General features: G+C 41.6%; 1 protein-coding gene across 2 annotated transcripts; it reads left to right on the top strand.

Moving 5' to 3' along the window:
* Nucleotides 1-746: 746 nt before the first annotated feature.
* On the top strand, nucleotides 747-21516 carry LOC133523774 (trimethylguanosine synthase-like). Of its 2 annotated transcripts, none has more exons than XM_061859503.1 (11): nucleotides 747-1072; nucleotides 1157-1301; nucleotides 2087-2216; nucleotides 4487-5862; nucleotides 5929-6142; nucleotides 7955-8153; nucleotides 9085-9226; nucleotides 9948-10108; nucleotides 12246-12421; nucleotides 14728-14850; nucleotides 18983-21516. In XM_061859503.1, exons 2-11 carry the CDS (start codon nucleotides 1165-1167, stop codon nucleotides 19076-19078), a joined length of 2754 nt encoding a protein of 917 aa, XP_061715487.1. In that variant the 5' UTR covers nucleotides 747-1072; nucleotides 1157-1164; the 3' UTR covers nucleotides 19079-21516. The 2 variants fall into 2 exon arrangements, with proteins under 2 accessions (XP_061715487.1, XP_061715486.1); XM_061859502.1 differs by having other exon boundaries at nucleotides 748-1072; nucleotides 2087-2228.
* Nucleotides 21517-21719: the final 203 nt, after the last annotated feature.

The raw sequence follows: 21719 nt of genomic DNA, 5'->3' as shown, positions 1-21719 counted from the left end.
ATAATCAAAGAAAAGACAATTTTCGTCTTGATTCCGCAAAAAACAATTTTACTTTTATGTATTTTTGTGATAGATTGAAACGGTATACAGGAAATTGCAACATTTTAAACTTACACAAAGAAGCCGAACACCCAAAAAGCTAATTTTAGCTTATTTCTGAGAGAGTGTCATATTTTGCTTCAAATACTAGACTTCTTAGGTGGCATCGTCCAAGTGCTGAAATTATGGTACTTTTGTGTACGATAATGCTCTTTCGTACGTACATCGAACCGGAAACCCAAATTATCGTACGTGTACGACAATTATCGTACGCCCGGCAACACTGACTGTGCTGATGCAATCGTCGTGACAGTTGAGAAAAGTGATATGACCATAAACTAATAGAAGAGGGGAAGTCCGTGATCCAGAAAATAAAACGCTGAATACTGAGCTATAACCGCGAAAATCGAACTTCGCATATCGCGGGCATCTTTCTCTGTCAATCAAATTACATCTTCACTGGAGTAGAAGAGAAAGATATCAGACCCAATTTCGGGCCCGAGAAAGAGAATTTTTCCGTTTCACCAAATATCAGCACATCGCTTACAATATTTCATTTGTAAAAAAATGGTTTATATGCAAAAATATCAAAGATTGAACATTTTCGGCAATAAGAGACAAAGTATATTTTACATTCCAAATATTGTTAACGATGTTCTGATCTCTTTGGTGCTGATGTTCCGTGATTCCGTGAAACGGAAAACGATCATCAGGCCCGAAATCGGGAAGGGTTGATGTAATTGACGCTTAACGTTCTGGCCAATTAATTATCAGGCCCAAAATCTGGCCTGATTTCGGATCCGATATCGGGAAGTGTGGATGTAATTGGCGCTCATAAGCCCTTTTTTCTATAGATTCCATTTCATTCTACGCTAAATTTTCACTGAACGCGAAGGCATATTTTATATTGATTTTGTTTTGTGACATCTACGTTATTTTGCTAATACGAAAACGAAACGTAATTTCCACTCATGGATTGAAGGCGGAATCTATATTTGTGGATTATTTTGTGAATTTTCATCTTTTCGTGCTGGTAGCTTACATTATTTATTAATCATTCCATAGTTAGTCAAACTACGCGTGTCTAGATTATCTAAATAAGTCTTTTACTTGATAGTTTCAGTAATGATGTCCGGGTATTATGACCAGCACCATCGCTGGGAGCCACTTGCTGAGTTTCATTTTAACATTGATAGCGATGAAGACGAGCTGTTTGATGAAAATAACTATGTCTACTGCTTATGCAGCAGAGTTTGTATCAGGTATGTCACTAAATTTTTAACTATAAACAATTAGTTTTCCTTTAGACAATTACAACTATTGGACCTTTCTGTTGCTTTCTTGATTGTTATTGTGATCTCTTGTAATAAAAAAAAATTGTGCAGCCCTACGCTAATCTACTACATTATAAGAAGAGATGGTGTAAATATCTTTGTACAGGAATATTCTGGGTAAAAATCTGGTTTGCAGGCTAGGGAATATGTCATAGGTTATTTTATTAAGAGGATTTCTTTTTAATGCTTCACTTACCTATGTTTCAGTTACCTATGTGTGTCAGATAATGTAGTCTTCAAGGTAGACAACAATACGGGCAGCAGAAATACCTTGACTACATTATTTTTATTTTATTTGATACACTAGCAGCTCTTGGAGCTGATGCGTGTATATCACAGCACTTGTGTTTATTTTGCACTTTTTAAGTTCTAAAATGTGTCTGTAAAATGTGTATCTAGTCTATTTTAGAGTTCCACACATTTACTACACAATTTGGCAAGAAGTGTTTCCTAGAGTGGCCAGCACATGGAGGTTTGATTAGTTTTTTAGATGTCCTCTCAACCTTACATTCTGGCTTGATATGTATAGGTCTCTAATATTTGGAACATTGTAGTGCCCAGACAAGATTTTATATGTCTCAATAAGATTGCCTGGCTTCCTTCTGTCCTGCAATGTTGTAAGACCTAATTCCTGAAGCCGTTTTTCATATGGCATGCCCCAATATAAGGTCAAAAACATCCGGGGTATACATTATCTTATTAAATTGTTTTAGGGATGGTGTAAGAAGACATGTAGAGAAGGAAGAAGGCAGCGAGAGTGATGTGGAGTTGCTCCAGGACTCGCAGTTCCAGGAGTGGGAGGATGAATCCCATGTTCACTTCTCTGTTGATACTTCCTACAAGGTGAAGTGTGAGGTAAGGTTTTTGATCAATTCATTTAATCACAGTAGCCTAATGTACCCAGCATTAGCCAAGGTCTCCATTTGGGGCAAATATGCTTTTGTATGTCCAGATGCTCTCCTGTGCAGGTTGCATTTCTTAACCATTTTTCGTGAGGTTTAGAATTTTTCTGTTGTTTAGTTTTTAGAAAATTTTCAAAATGATAGAAATTGGCTTAAAAGATAAAAGTGCCAGTACGGTCTATGGCACTTAAGACTATTGTGAGTTTGCTGTGATAATGATTCTTTTCCTGAGTATTTTTTATTTTACATTTTTTAAGCTTATTGCGAGGTCTACCACTCACAGAGCCTAGTTGACTATACAAGTATACATGTTAAAAAAGTTATGAATAGTAGACCCACACCTAATAAGGGTGATAAGTATCACCAGGAGAGTTGAGGTGACTGATTACACACAAAGCTACACAGAGTTGACAGAGTACTAATTGCAAAAACAGTATAGGGACCATGCGCGTTGGAGGGTCTGCCAGCTTGTGGCCTGAATCGAAACCATGAACATGTACATTTACATGCAGAGTTGGGCGTAATCAATTACTTTTGGAATTAAATTACACATTACATTACAGTAATCATGATTCCTTAGTGATCGATTCCTTTGGTAATCTAAATTACTGTATTCAATCCCGCCGATTACTTGCGTAATTGATTCCTTCGGAATTGAATATATCTAACTACAAGTGTAATCGTGATTCCTCGGTAATCAATTACTCGAGTAATCTGATTACGTAATATTATCCAGACTAAATTACAATTACTTAATGTCAAAATAATTTCCTTCGTTTTTATCCCAGAAGACAAATACATTTTATGTGTGAAACTCTATAATTACTGTAAAATAATGATTATTTTGAAATCCAAGATGGCGGCCGTGCACTACGTGATAAAAATCGTCATGGATATCGTTTTATAGGTTTTCAGGAGTGCACATTTCGAAAATGATGACCATTTTGTAATCCAAGATGGCGCCCATGCAGTATCTCATAAAAGTCGACATGGAAGTCGTTTTGTAGGTTTTAGGGAGTGGAGATTTCGAAAAATTATGCCCATTTTGGAATCCAAGATGGCGGCCATGCAGTATGCCATAAAAATCGTCATGGATGTCGTTTTATAGGTTTTAGGGAATACAGATTTCGAAAATGATGGCCATTTTGGATTTCAAATGGGCATAATTTTTGAAATCTGCACACCGGATACAAATAAGATGCATCTATATAGTAAATCGAAATATACTTTACGTCTGTAGTCAGAAATATAGCTTTATGTATAACAAAATATATTTTGAAGTAATCTGAAAGGAATCAAGTAATCCATTCCTGTAATAACGAATCTACACTGGTTCCCAATTACTAGTAATTTTAATATTCCAACAGATGATTCCTGATTCCTCAAATGTAATTGTACTTAGTAATCAGCTAGTCAGATTACAAAGTAATCTGGGAACCGGTAATCAGATTCCAAAAGTAATTTCGAGTAATCATGAAATCGGGAATCAATTACGAAATGCCCATCTCTGTTTACATGTCACCTGTGTTCTTGTGCATAGTAGGTTCTGCCATCTTGTGGGATACATCGGAACAATAAACGTCACATTTACGCCTCTCGCCAAAAATCTGACGGCTCCTGTGCTGCCTCCTACAGTTCATGCACGCTCCTTATTGAATGAATGAATGAGCGAATATGACTTAAGCCCACGAGATTAAGCTACAAAAAATAAAGAAAACCTTGAAGAAACTTTTTGGTCCATCTTGCAGCTGGCAGTTCAATAGGTGGCGCTACAATACATCGCGATTTTTTTTTTTTACTTTCATAAAAATAATCAAATCACTGACAGCGCACTTCACTCGCACAATAACATCTAAGTTCATTGGTTCATGTCATGTCTTTGTGCAATTACCTAGCGCTACGAGAGATTTCGAACTATTATTTACAGCTGCCAGCTGGACACTTACAACAGTTCTCCCATAAGAGATTGTTCTCCTTACCCTCCATAGTTTTACTCTTTGCTGTAGTCAAATCAACTTATGTTAATAAAATTCCCAATTCAATGTTATGGAGTATCTATATGACTTGTTGACACACATACATCCCGTTATTTAATAACTTTCCTTATATTAATTATTTTGATCAAATTTAATGTTCTTGCTTTGTTTATTAATGACTTAAATTATGTATCTCTTAAAGACTATTTCAGATTTACTTTTTATATAATTACAGAAAGATGAAGGCGCCAGTTGTTACTGCAGCGCATCACACACAGACAACTACTGTTCCACGGACGAGCATGACCCGGCCCAGCTCCATCTATCCCACGCACTACAGCCGAGTGACAGCGGGGCCGACCTCACCTACCCCGACTGCCTCTCCGACAACTATAAACTAGAGAAGATGGACCAAGACTACCCTCTAACAGAAACAAATGAAAACTATCTCTCTGAAAACACCTGGGATAAGTTCTGGGCGGTCAATGGAGAAAGGCTCATATGGGCATCATGGATCAAAAAATACAGTGATTATATAAATCCAAATTATTTAGATGAAAACAACGAACTCGCTATGGATGAGCAGAATGTACCGAAGCAGCATTCAGCTGATGCTATATTTGAAAAAGAAACTGATAGATTTAAGAAAAATGAAGAGGAAAGTATGAGAGACAGAAAGTTCTCGTATGATTCTAAAGTTAATCCATATAAGAAGAAGAAATCTAATCAGCCTGTAGAGAAGAATGATAAGAATGTAGAAGGGCATAAGGATGATATTTGGTTGCCTATAGCAAGGAGACGGTCGTGTTCTGAAAATGATAGAATGCTCAGTCCTAGGACGATGGCTGGCACTGACTCCATGACCAACGTAACTAAGATAACCCTGTCAAGCTATGACGTAACTTCCAGCCACGTGACCTCAGAATCAACTCCCACTGATGACTACAGCGTATCTTCATCAACATCTGACGATCAGTCTAACGATCAGACAAGAATCGCTAACATCGATGAGAATCAAGACCAACCATTATCAGAAGAGTTAGACACTGAGCAATATTGGCAATTTTTATGGAAGAAGCATTTTGGAGAACAGTACGCATTACATTACGCGAACTATCTTGAAAGCCATGTGCAGGAAGCTTTACCAGAAATAACTATAGAGGCACTTCCTGAGAAAAAAATTGAAGAGAAAATACTCGACATTGAGTGCGAGAACAGTGAAGGCAATTCTCAAGAGATGCCGACAGTTATCGAAGTACAAGCTCAAGTCGACAAAATTAAGTTAGATGATAAAGTTAGTAAATCCAGGAAAAAGAATAAGAAATCAAGCTCCAGATATCTCGGATCGGTCGGAGTGCTACTACAGAATTTACTTAAGGAGGAGCAGAAGAAAAATCAAGAAGGAACAGACGCCACAGAAGGAGATCAAAATCAAAATGATTCGAATCAAAGCCAAAATGATTCAAATCAAAATCAAAATGATACTGTAAAAGAGGCAGATACAGTCGACGGAGGCCCTCCGACTCCTCAAAACGATATTAACAATAGATCGGTTGAAAATGACGGAGGCGACGAGCCGCCGGAGGAAAGAACGGTGTCTTTAAAAAGAAGGTAAGTAATTCAACTCCCTTAGGAATTTGCGACTTTAAATATTTTAATATGTATTTCTGTTTTCAGCCACGAATTAGACGAAGACACAGAAGACACATCGGAGATAATAAAGGAGACGTTGGAGACGATGGGGTTCCGCGTGAGGGCGGGCGGCGCGCCGCGCGGCCAGCTGGTGTACAGGCAGCGCGCCGCGCGCCTGCGCCCGCCGCGCAGCCGCCGCCCCGCGCAGCCCAGGAAGACCTACTTCGATGACGAGGGGAACCCGCGCCAAGTGGATCAGGTTACTCAAATATTCGATCGTTTTGGTTTTACTATTTAGGGACTCGTAATCGTTAATTTACTCATTTGTTTGTTGGAGCTCATTAACTTTCCCCGAAAAGACCAATTATTCTGATTTAACCTTTAAATTTTGTTAGGGACCACCGACTGTTTCGAAATTAATATGTATTTCCGCAGACTATAGATAATGTAAAACGTTTATTGCAATAAGTGACATGTAAAAAGTTTGTGGACAACAGTTATACTCAGTTTTCTAAGATTAGAATTTCTCTAACCTCAATCTTAAGAATAAAATAATAATAAAACCTTCTTTATTTCCATAAGTCATTTGAATTCCTTTAAAGTACTCAAGTATTGATGTTTGTTGAGCTATAGATCCCATTTGGGTAAAGGTCTTCTCCCATTTCTTCCATAATTTTCTATTTCTTCCCTTTTGAATCCAATTTTTGCCTACTGCTTCTATTAGGTCATCGGACCACCGTTTGTAAGGTTTCCCTGCTTTTCTTTTGGCTGGCTGACCTTTCTAAATTGTACCTAATGAGGTCCATATGTTGTCTGTGTATCTAGAAATGTGACTTCCCCATTGCCACTTTAGTTTCCTGGCTTGTGTGCGTATTTATTTTAGTGCGTTGCCTAATTATATCATTTCTGATTTTCTGGAGTTTATTTACTTTTAAAATGCTTCTTTCCATTGCCCGCTGTGTTGTTAGAATTTTTTGTTTAATGTTGTTTGTGTAGGTCCATGTTTGACATCCGTAGAGTAAGCTGGGTAGGATACAAGTGTCCAGTATAGTTTTTTTTTCATGCAGTATTTTCCTTTAAGAATTTGTTTGAAAGACCAAAACTTATTCCATGCAATATTTTTTCTTCTTTCCACTTCCTCCTCATTATTGTTTCTCAGAAAGGATATTTGTTTTCCCAGGTAGAGGTAATTGTTTACATATTCTATGGCATTACCTTTAATGTGAATGGGTGTTTTAGTGCTGTTGGTCATCACCTTGGTTTTGTTTCTGTTCATTTCTAAGCCCACTCGTCCACTTTCCATATCCAGTGTACAGATCATATCTTGTAGTTGACTAGGATTTTCAGCGAAGATTATTATATACCACCAGACAATCGGCACTTCGGCATCGCTTCATGGTAGGTATTCCACAAATACGCACGAAGCGTTTTGCTTCAACATTCCTTATGCGAACTGCCAAGGAGTGGAATGCCCTGCCCGAGTCTGTGTTTCCGCATGAGTACAATCTAGGTCTCTTCAAGGCTAGGATAAATAGGTATCTCATAGATAAGCGTGCTCCACCGTAGATCGCATCATCACTTACCATCAGGTGAGATCGTGGTCAAACGCCTGCCTATCTATACATAAAAATAATTGGACAGACAGACGGACATGACGAATCTATAAGGGTTCTGTTTTTTGCCATTTGGCTACGGAACCCTAAAAAAGAAAAAAAATCTGCGAACCTTAGGCGTGTCAATCTTAAGAATACCACTGTATTTAACTTTTTCTTTCGAAATGCTAGGGTTCCTATGATATCTAATATTGCGGTACGATAATATGTAATCAATACTATGATTCAGTAGATAATTACAGAGATATAATTTTGGAGGAAAAGGAAAAGTAACAACTACTTTTGAGGTTATAAAATTTCTAATCTGAAAAAAACGGGGTATAGGAATTTATAAAAACCATTGTAGATTGCCAAATATGAAAAAATGCAAAAGTAACATTTATTTAAACTAAATATTGATAAACTTTGAACGTAATTACTTACTGTTTTCATTAAATAACGAATTCTTAATATCATAGGGTCAAGAATCCCACGACGAGAGAGAGATGCAAACGGACGACGAATGCCCTGCTGTGAAATCAGACCCGGAAAAGGATACAGACCAAGTGCCAAGTACCCTGGAGCAAGTAGCAGTTGCTGCTTCCATAGCATTGCCAGATGACCCTGACGACCCCGAACCGGTGAAGAACGCTGAAGAAGCAGTGTTGGATACAGCAGGTACAGTTAGAAAAGTTTTCTCATGTTGAAGTATTTATATTATTGACGTAAACCTAATAGGGCCCACACAGAACGAGTCGCCTCGCGAGGAAATTCCTGCTCGAAGTAGCTGCTCGGTCGGTGGAGACGTGCCTCGCCCGAGACATTGCGGCCGCGAGTGCGTTTGTTTCGCACGAGGCACGTCTACAGTACCCGGCGATAAATATTGTACATCGGAATTTCGGGTGTTGTCTCTGTCTCTCTTGTTGTCTCCCATGTTCTCTTTCTAAAGACCGATGTGCAAGTCAGCGTAAAATGATTGTATAGTTTTCTTATTATATTACCGGCGCTCCACAAACTGATATGACTGAAACAAAATATGAAATTCCATTTCGGGAAAAAACGGTTTTTACTGACTAAATCTTAACAAATCACTTTTATTTTGATGTGGATCGCTTCAGCGTAATATATTCAAGGTTTATAGATTTCGCTATTAATTTTTTTTTTTCATTTTGCAAAATTTGTAATAAAGGACAACCTATAAACCTACTTTTTCATTGTGTCAATAACATACTACAAAACCATGAAGAATGGAAAATATTTTGAAGTGGAAAAACCGTTTTCTATTTTTGTATGGACGATCACGTATACTTCCCTCTTAATCCCTTGAGCCCTACGGACGCGTTATCCGCTCCGAAATAACAATCAAAATGAAGTTCTAAGTTTTAAACTTCAAGGCTGTTGACTGGCAAATTAAGATTGGTAGACAATTAAATGTTTTCCAAATTTTAATGCAGCAAGTAGTATTCTTTTGTCGTATTCTTCCTAAAAATGTGTATTTGTTTGTTTTCCTCTCGAATTAGTAGTCTTTCTAGCGCAAACTCTATAGTCTTTTGGTAAAAATATAACTACGCTACGCTTCGGTCAATAAAGTTGCCGATGTTGTTCCCAGTGGCGAACTCCGAGTCAACAAAACGCAGGCGCCGCCAGAAGCGGCACACGAAAGCCGATGACGTCACGGACATGCCTATAGAGCTGCAGGGAAACCCCAAGATGCTCAAATATTGGAAAAAACGGCATTCGCTCTTTCACAGGTAAGCCTTTTAAAACAAAAATATTATAGGTCATTATTACACAAATTGACTAAGTCCCACAGTAAGCTCAATAAGGCTTGTGTTGAGGATACTTACACAACGGTATATATAATATATAAATACTTAAATACATAGAAAGCACCCATGACTCAGGAACAAATATCCGTGCTAAAAATATCACACAAATAATGCCCTTACCAGGATTTGAACCCGGGACCGGCTTCATAGGCAGGGTAACTACCCACTAGGCCGGTCGATATTTATTGTAGCCCTTTCTGAACATCTTTGTTATTTTTTGATAGTAAGTTAGTTTTGAATAGTTATATGAACTCTTAGGTCAGTGTGCCTGTCGGCAAAAGCCTCCTCCAACTCCTTCCAATATCTCCTCTCTCATGCCACCCTTGTCCAGAGTGCTCCCACTGTAAGTATAATTTCATCTTCCCCTAGTGTTCATTGAGGGCCTTGCGATCTTGACCCGTCTGTAGGGTGCCTCATGAGAATTCTTTGGCTCCATTATTCTATCTAACATCTTTTAGTGACCTGCCCACCTCCATTTTTGCATATCTATGTGGGTGAGGATATCTGCTACTTTTGTTCTGGTTCTTATGTCAGAGCTGCGATTCCTATCCTAATTTTAAGATACCTTCGATTAAAATTAAATGATAATGTGGTATACAATAATTTGGTTGATATTTATTAATTATATATTTTATTGCACAAGGTTCGACGAGGGTATAAAACTAGACTACGAAAGCTGGTTCAGCGTGACACCAGAGAACGTGGCGTGGCACATCGCCGACAAATGTCGCTACGATGTGCTGTTAGACGCCTTCTGTGGCGCCGGAGGGAACACCATACAGTTCGCGCACACTTGTAAGAAAGGTTAGCACAATTGATATTCCGACACATATACAAACAAATCACACATACATCTGCAAATGTCGCTACGATGTGCTGTTAGACGCCTTCTGTGGCGCCGGAGGGAACACCATACAGTTCGCGCACACTTGTAAGAAAGGTTAGCACAATTGATATTCCGACACATATACAAACAAATCACACATACATCTGCAAATGTCGCTACGATGTGCTGTTAGACGCCTTCTGTGGCGCCGGAGGGAACACCATACAGTTCGCGCACACTTGTAAGAAAGGTTAGCACAATTGATATTCCGACACATATACAAACAAATCACACATACATCTGCAAATGTCGCTACGATGTGCTGTTAGACGCCTTCTGTGGCGCCGGAGGGAACACCATACAGTTCGCGCACACTTGTAAGAAAGGTTAGCACAATTGATATTCCGACACATATACAAACAAATCACACATACATCTGCAAATGTCGCTACGATGTGCTGTTAGACGCCTTCTGTGGCGCCGGAGGGAACACCATACAGTTCGCGCACACTTGTAAGAAAGGTTAGCACAATTGATATTCCGACACATATACAAACAAATCACACATACATCTGCAAATGTCGCTACGATGTGCTGTTAGACGCCTTCTGTGGCGCCGGAGGGAACACCATACAGTTCGCGCACACTTGTAAGAAAGGTTAGCACAATTGATATTCCGACACATATACAAACAAATCACACATACATCTGCAAATGTCGCTACGATGTGCTGTTAGACGCCTTCTGTGGCGCCGGAGGGAACACCATACAGTTCGCGCACACTTGTAAGAAAGGTTAGCACAATTGATATTCCGACACATATACAAACAAATCACACATACATCTGCAAATGTCGCTACGATGTGCTGTTAGACGCCTTCTGTGGCGCCGGAGGGAACACCATACAGTTCGCGCACACTTGTAAGAAAGGTTAGCACAATTGATATTCCGACACATATACAAACAAATCACACATACATCTGCAAATGTCGCTACGATGTGCTGTTAGACGCCTTCTGTGGCGCCGGAGGGAACACCATACAGTTCGCGCACACTTGTAAGAAAGGTTAGCACAATTGATATTCCGACACATATACAAACAAATCACACATACATCTGCAAATGTCGCTACGATGTGCTGTTAGACGCCTTCTGTGGCGCCGGAGGGAACACCATACAGTTCGCGCACACTTGCAAGAAAGGTTAGTACAATTGATATTCCGACACATATACAAACAAATCACACATACATCTACAAATAAGTCTAAGAAAACATTATGCTTTCGAGTCTGACAGCTGAAGAAAATGGTACTGCACGGCGCCATGTTTTGTGGGAACTAAATTGTCAAACATCAACTTTTGACAGTTAAGCCGACTTAATCTTAAGATTATGGCTTATAAAATAAATAAGATTAAAAAAAAAAACTTTTGACAGTTACAGCAATTTCTTACTGTGACCGTGCGCACAGTGACTGTGTACGCAGCCGTACAGCGCCATCTACATTAGATGTCAAATTTGAAGCTCAGATTTGTCTTGGACTTTGCACATTTTATATTAATCAATTATTTTTTGTCTCTATATAGTTAATGTTTCGCCGGTTTTTATAATTTTGAATTTCTATTAATTAATTTACTTACCTCCTTAAGAAAATTTGTTGTGTGATTTTCACACATTCATTATTACTTTCTATCAAAGAGAATTTGAAATAGAGGTGGATTGTCAAAGAAAATTTTGTAACCACAGTAAATTTTCTGCCATCTTTCGACACATGATTTTAGAACGCCATTTGACTTTGAACCTTACTATTTATTTACTGATATGTGTTAAATATGCTAAATATCAAAAAGTGACGCCATCTAATAGATCAAAGACCAAAGATATGGCAGCATCGTTTCGAGCGATGGCGCCATAACCTTTAGGAAGTGCTCGGTAAGATGGCGCCACTTTTTGATATTTAACAAATGTAACACATATCAGTGAAACTATAAGGATCAAAGTCAAATGGCGTTCTAAAAGTTTTTATCATGTGTCGACAGATGGCAGTAAATTTACGTGGCTACAAAATTTTCTTTGACAATACACCTTTTTCTGAAAGTCTCTTTGTTTCTATACAGTGATAGCAGTGGACATCGACCCAGCGAAGATCGCGCTAGCACAACACAACGCGGAAGTATACGGGGTGGCGGATCGTATAGAGTTCATCGTGGGGGACTTCTTCAAACTCGCGCCGACTCTCAAGGCGGATGCTGTGTTCCTGTCCCCGCCGTGGGGCGGGCCGTCTTATTCAGAGGTAAACATTTTCAGATATCAAATAATTTTTAAGAAAAAAAAACCGACTTCAATGAGGGATACCAGTGAAAGAACGATTATTGTTTTGCATTTCATACAATGAAATTAAAAAGACAGCGTCCTACGCCTAATTATGTAGAAAAGGAGGTAACATGTTTTTTTTTGTCACTGCACCCACCTTGACACATTTCTGATTTGCCCTATGGTTGACTGGTAAGATACCCGCAATAGGGTATTCGACTGTATTTAAGATAAATTATTTCACACCATGCATGAAATAAAGCACCAGATACTTATTAAAAAAACTTTGTGTATATATATGCCTTTAACATTTGAGGAGTTCCCTCGATTCCTCATGGACCCCATTGTCAGAACTCGAACTTGACAAAAATTTGTCTTGAAAATCTAATTTACTCAACAAACACAGCGAACAGGACAAATCGCCAAACGTGTACTATGCGTCGTTGAAGAGGTCCATTCTGATCATCATCAGCAGTTCCACTTCATCAAATGTCACTTTTTTTAATGTAAATTCTTGATTTGTTAAAGAAAATACAAATATCACTATATGTATGCCTTTCACATTTGAAGAGTTCCCTCGATTCCTCATGGATCCCATCATCAGAACTGAGTTTTGAGAAAAACGGGACCAATCTGTATATATAAAAATTCAAACAAAAAAATAATTTTCAAAATCGGTTCAGAAATGACGGAGTTATGGAGTAACAACCATTTAAAAAAAACATACAACCTAATTGATAACCTCCTCCTTTTGAAATCTTGAAGTCGGTTAAAAATACAATGATAAAATTCTACGCTCCGTAGTTTGTTAATCCGTTGATAATTGAACCAATAACCATATTTCTCAAGCCAGGCCCATTAAAATGCTAAGTGGCGAATGTCCAGCGTGGCGGCAAGTGATAAAGCGATCTAGGTGCTTAGCCATCGTGCCAATCGTTATTGCTTCGTAGCATAGCGTATAGTCTCTCTCCATCACGTAAAAATTTGACGTTTGACAATTCAGTGACAGCAGTACAGCGCCATCTCTTAAGGGGCACGTTTTTTTCTTAGACTTCTCTATTATAATCAATTATCTTTGCCGAAACGTTCTCTGAGCATTCAAAATGGTTTCCGTTTAGAACGTTGATTTCTTTACTCGATACTTTTTTTTGTAATGCTGTCCTGTGCTTCCACCACCAATGTGTCGTAAATGTCTATACAATAAAATTCAAATACCTATTATTTTTCTACTCGTCGACTAATGGTTGAATTAAGATTTCGTATATCAAACTGTAATTGGGTAATTTTCATGTATGGACTCCCAACTCAACTTTAATATTCAATTCGAAACACTTTAGTCAACTATAATGAAATTGACCAATCACAGCTCGCCGCGATCAAGAGGACAAAACAAAATGATAGCTCAAATTAATTATTTATTTTAGGTTGTATAGTAGAAACAATTGCTTCATAAGTCATAAACGCACATGTGACACCCTTAATATAGCAACATCCACAACATCCATATGCCACGGTGGCCAAAATCGATAAAAAAAACTGTCTAAACTAGCAAGTACCAGGGCCTCATGAGTTACGAGAAGGTGTCGCTGACCACCCCGCCGGGTCCCGGCGGCCGGGACGCGTGCGAGTATGAAGGTATCGCGGCTGCTCGCGTATCCTAAATAGCTGTAAACTTTTGGTTTGTTTACGTATAACGGCCGGATTCGAAGAATGAGATATGACAACGATAAGTTCTGGTTTAGTTTAGTTCTCATTTAGATATCGTTTATATGTCGTATAATTGACAGAAACAGCTCGATTCGGGCAACCAATATTACTTTGACGTTAGAAATATCGTAGATAGATCTTATTGGGATCACAGCGGAATCGAAATAAACGTCAATTTTGATATGACGTTTAGTTATCGATCTTTTAAAGATCTTTCCAAGATCTTAAACGTGTCTTAATCATTCTTCGAATCGGGCCGTATAGCTTTATTAGTTCAAAGTATTATTTTTGCTGACTCGTAGCAAAAGTATTGTATACAATAGTGATATAATCAAGCTTTTCAATCTCGTACCTCACTTAGGCAACTCAGCAAGCTTCGTTGCCTAAACACGGTATTCGAATGAAAAGCTCTCTATTATATCACGATTGTATAAAATACTAATTATTGATCACCAGTACCAAAAGAAACATGACATCCAAATTAAACTATGCTAGACAATAACCAGTCTTATCGCTAAAGAGCGATCTCTTCCAGGCACTCATAGTCTATCTCTATCTTAAAATATTTCTTGGTTCCAGAGTGACGAATACGACATAGAGACGATGCTAGAGCCGAAACCAGCATCCGATCTACTGTCGGCGGCGCGCGGCGTCAGCGGCACCGTGGCGCTCTACCTGCCGCGCAACACGCGCACCGACCAGGTATAAATACATACATAGACACGATGCTAGAGCCCCAACCGGCGTCAGCGGCACCGTGGCGCTCTACCTGCCGCGCAACACGCGCACCGACCAGGTATACATACATACATAGAGACGATGCTAGAGCCCCAACCGGCGTCAGCGGCACCGTGGCGCTCTACCTGCCGCGCAACACGCGCACCGACCAGGTATACATACATACATAGAGACGATGCTAGAGCCCCAACCGGCGTCAGCGGCACCGTGGCGCTCTACCTGCCGCGCAACACGCGCACCGACCAGGTATACATACATACATAGAGACGATGCTAGAGCCCCAACCGGCGTCAGCGGCACCGTGGCGCTCTACCTGCCGCGCAACACGCGCACCGACCAGGTATACATACATACATAGAGACGATGCTAGAGCCCCAACCGGCGTCAGCGGCACCGTGGCGCTCTACCTGCCGCGCAACACGCGCACCGACCAGGTATACATACATACATAGAGACGATGCTAGAGCCCCAACCGGCGTCAGCGGCACCGTGGCGCTCTACCTGCCGCGCAACACGCGCACCGACCAGGTATACATACATACATAGAGACGATGCTAGAGCCCCAACCGGCGTCAGCGGCACCGTGGCGCTCTACCTGCCGCGCAACACGCGCACCGACCAGGTATACATACATACATAGAGACGATGCTAGAGCCCCAACCGGCGTCAGCGGCACCGTGGCGCTCTACCTGCCGCGCAACACGCGCACCGACCAGGTATACATACATACATAGAGACGATGCTAGAGCCCCAACCGGCGTCAGCGGCACCGTGGCGCTCTACCTGCCGCGCAACACGCGCACCGACCAGGTATACATACATACATAGAGACGATGCTAGAGCCCCAACCGGCGTCAGCGGCACCGTGGCGCTCTACCTGCCGCGCAACACGCGCACCGACCAGGTATACATACATACATAGAGACGATGCTAGAGCCCCAACCGGCGTCAGCGGCACCGTGGCGCTCTACCTGCCGCGCAACACGCGCACCGACCAGGTATACATACATACATAGAGACGATGCTAGAGCCCCAACCGGCGTCAGCGGCACCGTGGCGCTCTACCTGCCGCGCAACACGCGCACCGACCAGGTATACATACATACATAGAGACGATGCTAGAGCCCCAACCGGCGTCAGCGGCACCGTGGCGCTCTACCTGCCGCGCAACACGCGCACCGACCAGGTATACATACATACATAGAGACGATGCTAGAGCCCCAACCGGCGTCAGCGGCACCGTGGCGCTCTACCTGCCGCGCAACACGCGCACCGACCAGGTATACATACATACATAGAGACGATGCTAGAGCCCCAACCGGCGTCAGCGGCACCGTGGTGCTCTACCTGCCGCGCAACACGCGCACCGACCAGGTATACATACATACATAGAGACGATGCTAGAGCCCCAACCGGCGTCAGCGGCACCGTGGCGCTCTACCTGCCGCGCAACACGCGCACCGACCAGGTATACATACATACATAGACACGATGCTAGAGCCCCAACCGGCGTCAGCGACACCGTGGCGCTCTACCTGCCGCGCAACACGCGCACCGACCAGGTATACATACATAGAGACGATGCTAGAGCCCCAACCGGCGTCAGCGGCACCGTGGCGCTCTACCTGCCGCGCAACACGCGCACCGACCAGGTATACATACATACATAGAGACGATGCTAGAGCCCCAACCGGCGTCAGCGGCACCGTGGCGCTCTACCTGCCGCGCAACACGCGCACCGACCAGGTATACATACATACATAGAGACGATGCTAGAGCCCCAACCGGCGTCAGCGGCACCGTGGCGCTCTACCTGCCGCGCAACACGCGCACCGACCAGGTATACATACATACATAGAGACGATGCTAGAGCCCCAACCGGCGTCAGCGGCACCGTGGCGCTCTACCTGCCGCGCAACACGCGCACCGACCAGGTATACATACATACATAGAGACGATGCTAGAGCCCCAACCGGCGTCAGCGGCACCGTGGCGCTCTACCTGCCGCGCAACACGCGCACCGACCAGGTATACATACATACATAGAGACGATGCTAGAGCCCCAACCGGCGTCAGCGGCACCGTGGCGCTCTACCTGCCGCGCAACACGCGCACCGACCAGGTATACATACATACATAGAGACGATGCTAGAGCCCCAACCGGCGTCAGCGGCACCGTGGCGCTCTACCTGCCGCGCAACACGCGCACCGACCAGGTATACATACATACATAGAGACGATGCTAGAGCCCCAACCGGCGTCAGCGGCACCGTGGCGCTCTACCTGCCGCGCAACACGCGCACCGACCAGGTATACATACATACATAGAGACGATGCTAGAGCCCCAACCGGCGTCAGCGGCACCGTGGCGCTCTACCTGCCGCGCAACACGCGCACCGACCAGGTATACATACATAGAGACGATGCTAGAGCCCCAACCGGCGTCAGCGGCACCGTGGCGCTCTACCTGCCGCGCAACACGCGCACCGACCAGGTATACATACATACATAGAGACGATGCTAGAGCCCCAACCGGCGTCAGCGGCACCGTGGCGCTCTACCTGCCGCGCAACACGCGCACCGACCAGGTATACATACATACATAGAGACGATGCTAGAGCCCCAACCGGCGTCAGCGGCACCGTGGCGCTCTACCTGCCGCGCAACACGCGCACCGACCAGGTATACATACATACATAGAGACGATGCTAGAGCCCCAACCGGCGTCAGCGGCACCGTGGCGCTCTACCTGCCGCGCAACACGCGCACCGACCAGGTATACATACATACATAGAGACGATGCTAGAGCCCCAACCGGCGTCAGCGGCACCGTGGCGCTCTACCTGCCGCGCAACACGCGCACCGACCAGGTATACATACATACATAGAGACGATGCTAGAGCCCCAACCGGCGTCAGCGGCACCGTGGCGCTCTACCTGCCGCGCAACACGCGCACCGACCAGGTATACATACATAGAGACGATGCTAGAGCCCCAACCGGCGTCAGCGGCACCGTGGCGCTCTACCTGCCGCGCAACACGCGCACCGACCAGGTATACATACATACATAGAGACGATGCTAGAGCCCCAACCGGCGTCAGCGGCACCGTGGCGCTCTACCTGCCGCGCAACACGCGCACCGACCAGGTATACATACATACATAGAGACGATGCTAGAGCCCCAACCGGCGTCAGCGGCACCGTGGCGCTCTACCTGCCGCGCAACACGCGCACCGACCAGGTATACATACATACATAGAGACGATGCTAGAGCCCCAACCGGCGTCAGCGGCACCGTGGCGCTCTACCTGCCGCGCAACACGCGCACCGACCAGGTATACATACATACATAGAGACGATGCTAGAGCCCCAACCGGCGTCAGCGGCACCGTGGCGCTCTACCTGCCGCGCAACACTATACCCACCTGAGAAGATTTAAATCCCCCCTCAATTGGAGGGTTAATCCGGTAGCTCCTGAAAAGTGCCGGATCCGGCCGGATTACCGGATCCGCCGGACCGGATTGCAATCCCTAGCTCCGTGGTCGTTAGTGCTAGAAAGCTGAAATTTGGCATGGATATAGAAATCAATAAAGCCGACAAAGTATTCTACGACTATAAAATCTAAAAATTTATTTTTTTAGGGTACCTCCCCTACACGTAAAGTGGTGGTGAATTTTTTTTTGCTTCAACCCTACAGTGTGGGATATCGTTGGAAAGGTCTTTCAAAACTACAACATTTTTTAATAAAGTTAATATATTCGGAGATAATCACTCCGAAAAAAAAAAATGTGCCCCTGCCCCTTTAACTTTTGAACCATAGGTCAAAAAAATCGTGGAAGTAGAGCTTAAGAAAGACATTACATGAAAACTATAGCGGGCATGATCAGTTTAGCTATTTTTGAGTTATCGCAAAAAGTTTCCCCTTCATAGTAAAAAGACGTACTATCCACAGTTCATCCCTTGGTTAATAATCTACTAGACTTTAAGCTCCAGTTTAGCTTATTGTGACGGGAGAGTAACTACGGAACCCTACTCTGAGCATGGCTCGACATGCTCTTGGCCGATTTTATTTTTAATATATGTTACTTGTTCCAGATCCTGTCGCTCGCTAAGGAGGTAGGCGGTTCCGTGGAAGTGGAACAAAGCTACTTGGACCGGCGGTTTGTCGCTATCACAGCGTATTTCTACTGAATGATCTACATTATATAGGAAATCAATCCTATTTATAAATGTATCTATCAGAAAAGAGGACAATGAAACTTGCAATAAGTTGGAAAAAATAATATAAGTCTGTTTTGTGGCAAAAGAGTTTTTTCTACGCTAACTTCTGTCTCCAATATATTGGTCTGTATATATTGACATTTATTTTGAGTAAATTTAGCAATACACACAAATACGAATAGGGCGTGAAATCTGGGGCCCCATTTCTCAAACGGTATTAGTCTAATATTATTAGTGTAACCCATACGACTTCACAGTTCATGGACTAATAATATTAGTATAATATCGTTCAAGAAATGGGCCCCATTTCTCAAACGGTATTAGTCTAATATTATTAGTGTAACCCATACGACTTCACAGTTCATGAACTAATAATATTAGTATCAGGGATCGGAACCGGTTTTTTGGAAAAACTTTGAAATAAACATATATTTCGGTTTATTTTATACTCTAAATATAGGACTCGGTTGTGTTTTTAGATAACGACTTCGTATTATTAGATTGCCCAATTAGAAAGGAAATAATTAACAAAGAACGAAAAAATACCGTTTTCGTTCCCATACAAAAAATACCGGTTTCCGATCCCTGATTAGTATAATATCGTTCAAGAAATGGGCCCCATTTCTCAAACGGTATTAGTCTAATATTATTAGTGTAAACCATACGACTTCACAGTTCATGAACTAATAATATTAGTATAATATCGTTCAAGAAATGGGCCCCATTTCTCAAACGGTATTAGTCTAATATTATTAGTGTAACCCATACGACTTCACAGTTCATAGACTAATAATATTAGTATAATATCGTTCAAGAAATGGGCCCCATTTCTCGAACGGTTTTAGCCTAATATTATTAGTGTGTTGCCATGGTAACCCATACGAATTGACAGTTCGTGGACTAATATTATTAGTCTAATACCGTTTGAGAAATGGGCCCATGGGTGCCTGAATGTGCATAGATCTCCCACAATCCTAGTCTTTTATTATATTTCTAATAATATATCATTCTTTCCAAGAATGCCTTGTGAGGCAATGAGTCTTTTTTAAACAGATTTTTTTATTGTTTACGTGAAACAATACTGCAGTAATATTTGATAGAAATATTGTATCCAACATACTCATTAAAAATGTAGGTCTCTGTGCATTTAGACCATATGTATGGTATCTGGCATTTATAGTTAAATGTACTACTTGTGTCAATTTCTCGTGCGTGGATTAAAATAAAGCATCATTGTGGAATTCATCTTGTGCTACATTTTCTTTTCGAATGTCATGATTAAAAAGTAAATGCTTGTAATAACTACAGGGTGGACAAATAAGAATGATACACTTTGTTTTTAAATTTTAATTACAAGAAGTGGAAATTTTATTAAATATTTTTTTCATAAATATATTGTTCAAGGTTGGCAATTGTATACGGAAGATAATTTCTGCCAAATGTCTAGCACTAGCAGCAAGCAATTTTATCTCAAATGTTTCTGTTGTTTAAAACACGTTGTTTGCTCGATTAATTTTGAAAAAAAGCGACAGTGATTGGCACCCAAATTCCCCAAATTTTGCAGCTCTTGACTTATTTCTGTGGGGTATCTAAAATTACGTGTCTATGCTAACGAGCTGATGAAATTTAAACAGTTAAAACCGACCATTCGACACAAATGTACTAAGATAATGCCAAAAATGTGCGAATAGATGCTGAACATTGGGATGATAAGGGCTTACATTTGCCTGCTGTTAGAGGTGGACATATGTCAGACATTATGTTTCGCATGAATTTGCCAACCCTGAAGAATATATTTTTAAAACAATACTTAATAATTTTTGAACTTAATACAGTTAAAATTTAAAAACAAAATGTATACTTCTTATTTGCCCACCCTGTATAACACAGTAAACCGTCGGGAATAGTACAATACCGCGTATTTTAAGTAACAAATGCAGTAAGGTCCAACTTCCTTGTACGGTGTTTGAATTTCGAACTCTTAGACTTTGTTAGTTACGCGGTATTGCGCTATCCCCGACGAAATATGTGTGTGATTTGCTCTTGCCACTGACGCATATATGCGTTCACCGTCACACAAGTTTGTTCCTAGGCCACGCCCCCTGGCAGTGAATGCGTTAACGTTTTTTCCTGGCAATTTTCAATCACCTATTACCTATATGTGAAATTCATTAATATACTGCCACAATTTGAGGGTATATGTAGCAATAAAGTAGCACAAAATATGTATTAAATATGGAGTCACTTTGTGATAAAATATAGTAATATTTAGCACAATTATATGCCTATTTATAAGTTTGTAGATTCCAAACTAATACTGAATGACTGGAATATAAGAATTTGTGTGATTTATTGCCTATGTAAATAACTGTTAAGCGAAATATATATAATCATTATTTGAACATTGACTCGCAATTTCATTTTAATATTCCTTACATATATTATAATTATTACTGCTTTGAAAACCATAGCAGCAGGGTTTTTTCACTAATGTAAGGTATACAAATCCAGCCTATTTTTAAAACAATCTTAATTTAGGAAAATGTTCGTTCAGTCTATGGACATCATTGGGGCATATTTAATTGTTAACTGTTATAAGCAAGTTTCTTTT

Source organism: Cydia pomonella, chromosome 12, assembly GCF_033807575.1.
Source record: "Cydia pomonella isolate Wapato2018A chromosome 12, ilCydPomo1, whole genome shotgun sequence".
Lineage (NCBI taxonomy): Eukaryota > Metazoa > Arthropoda > Insecta > Lepidoptera > Tortricidae > Cydia > Cydia pomonella.
Note: the sequence above shows the minus strand (reverse complement) of the source record. Positions and strands in the feature narration are given on the sequence as shown.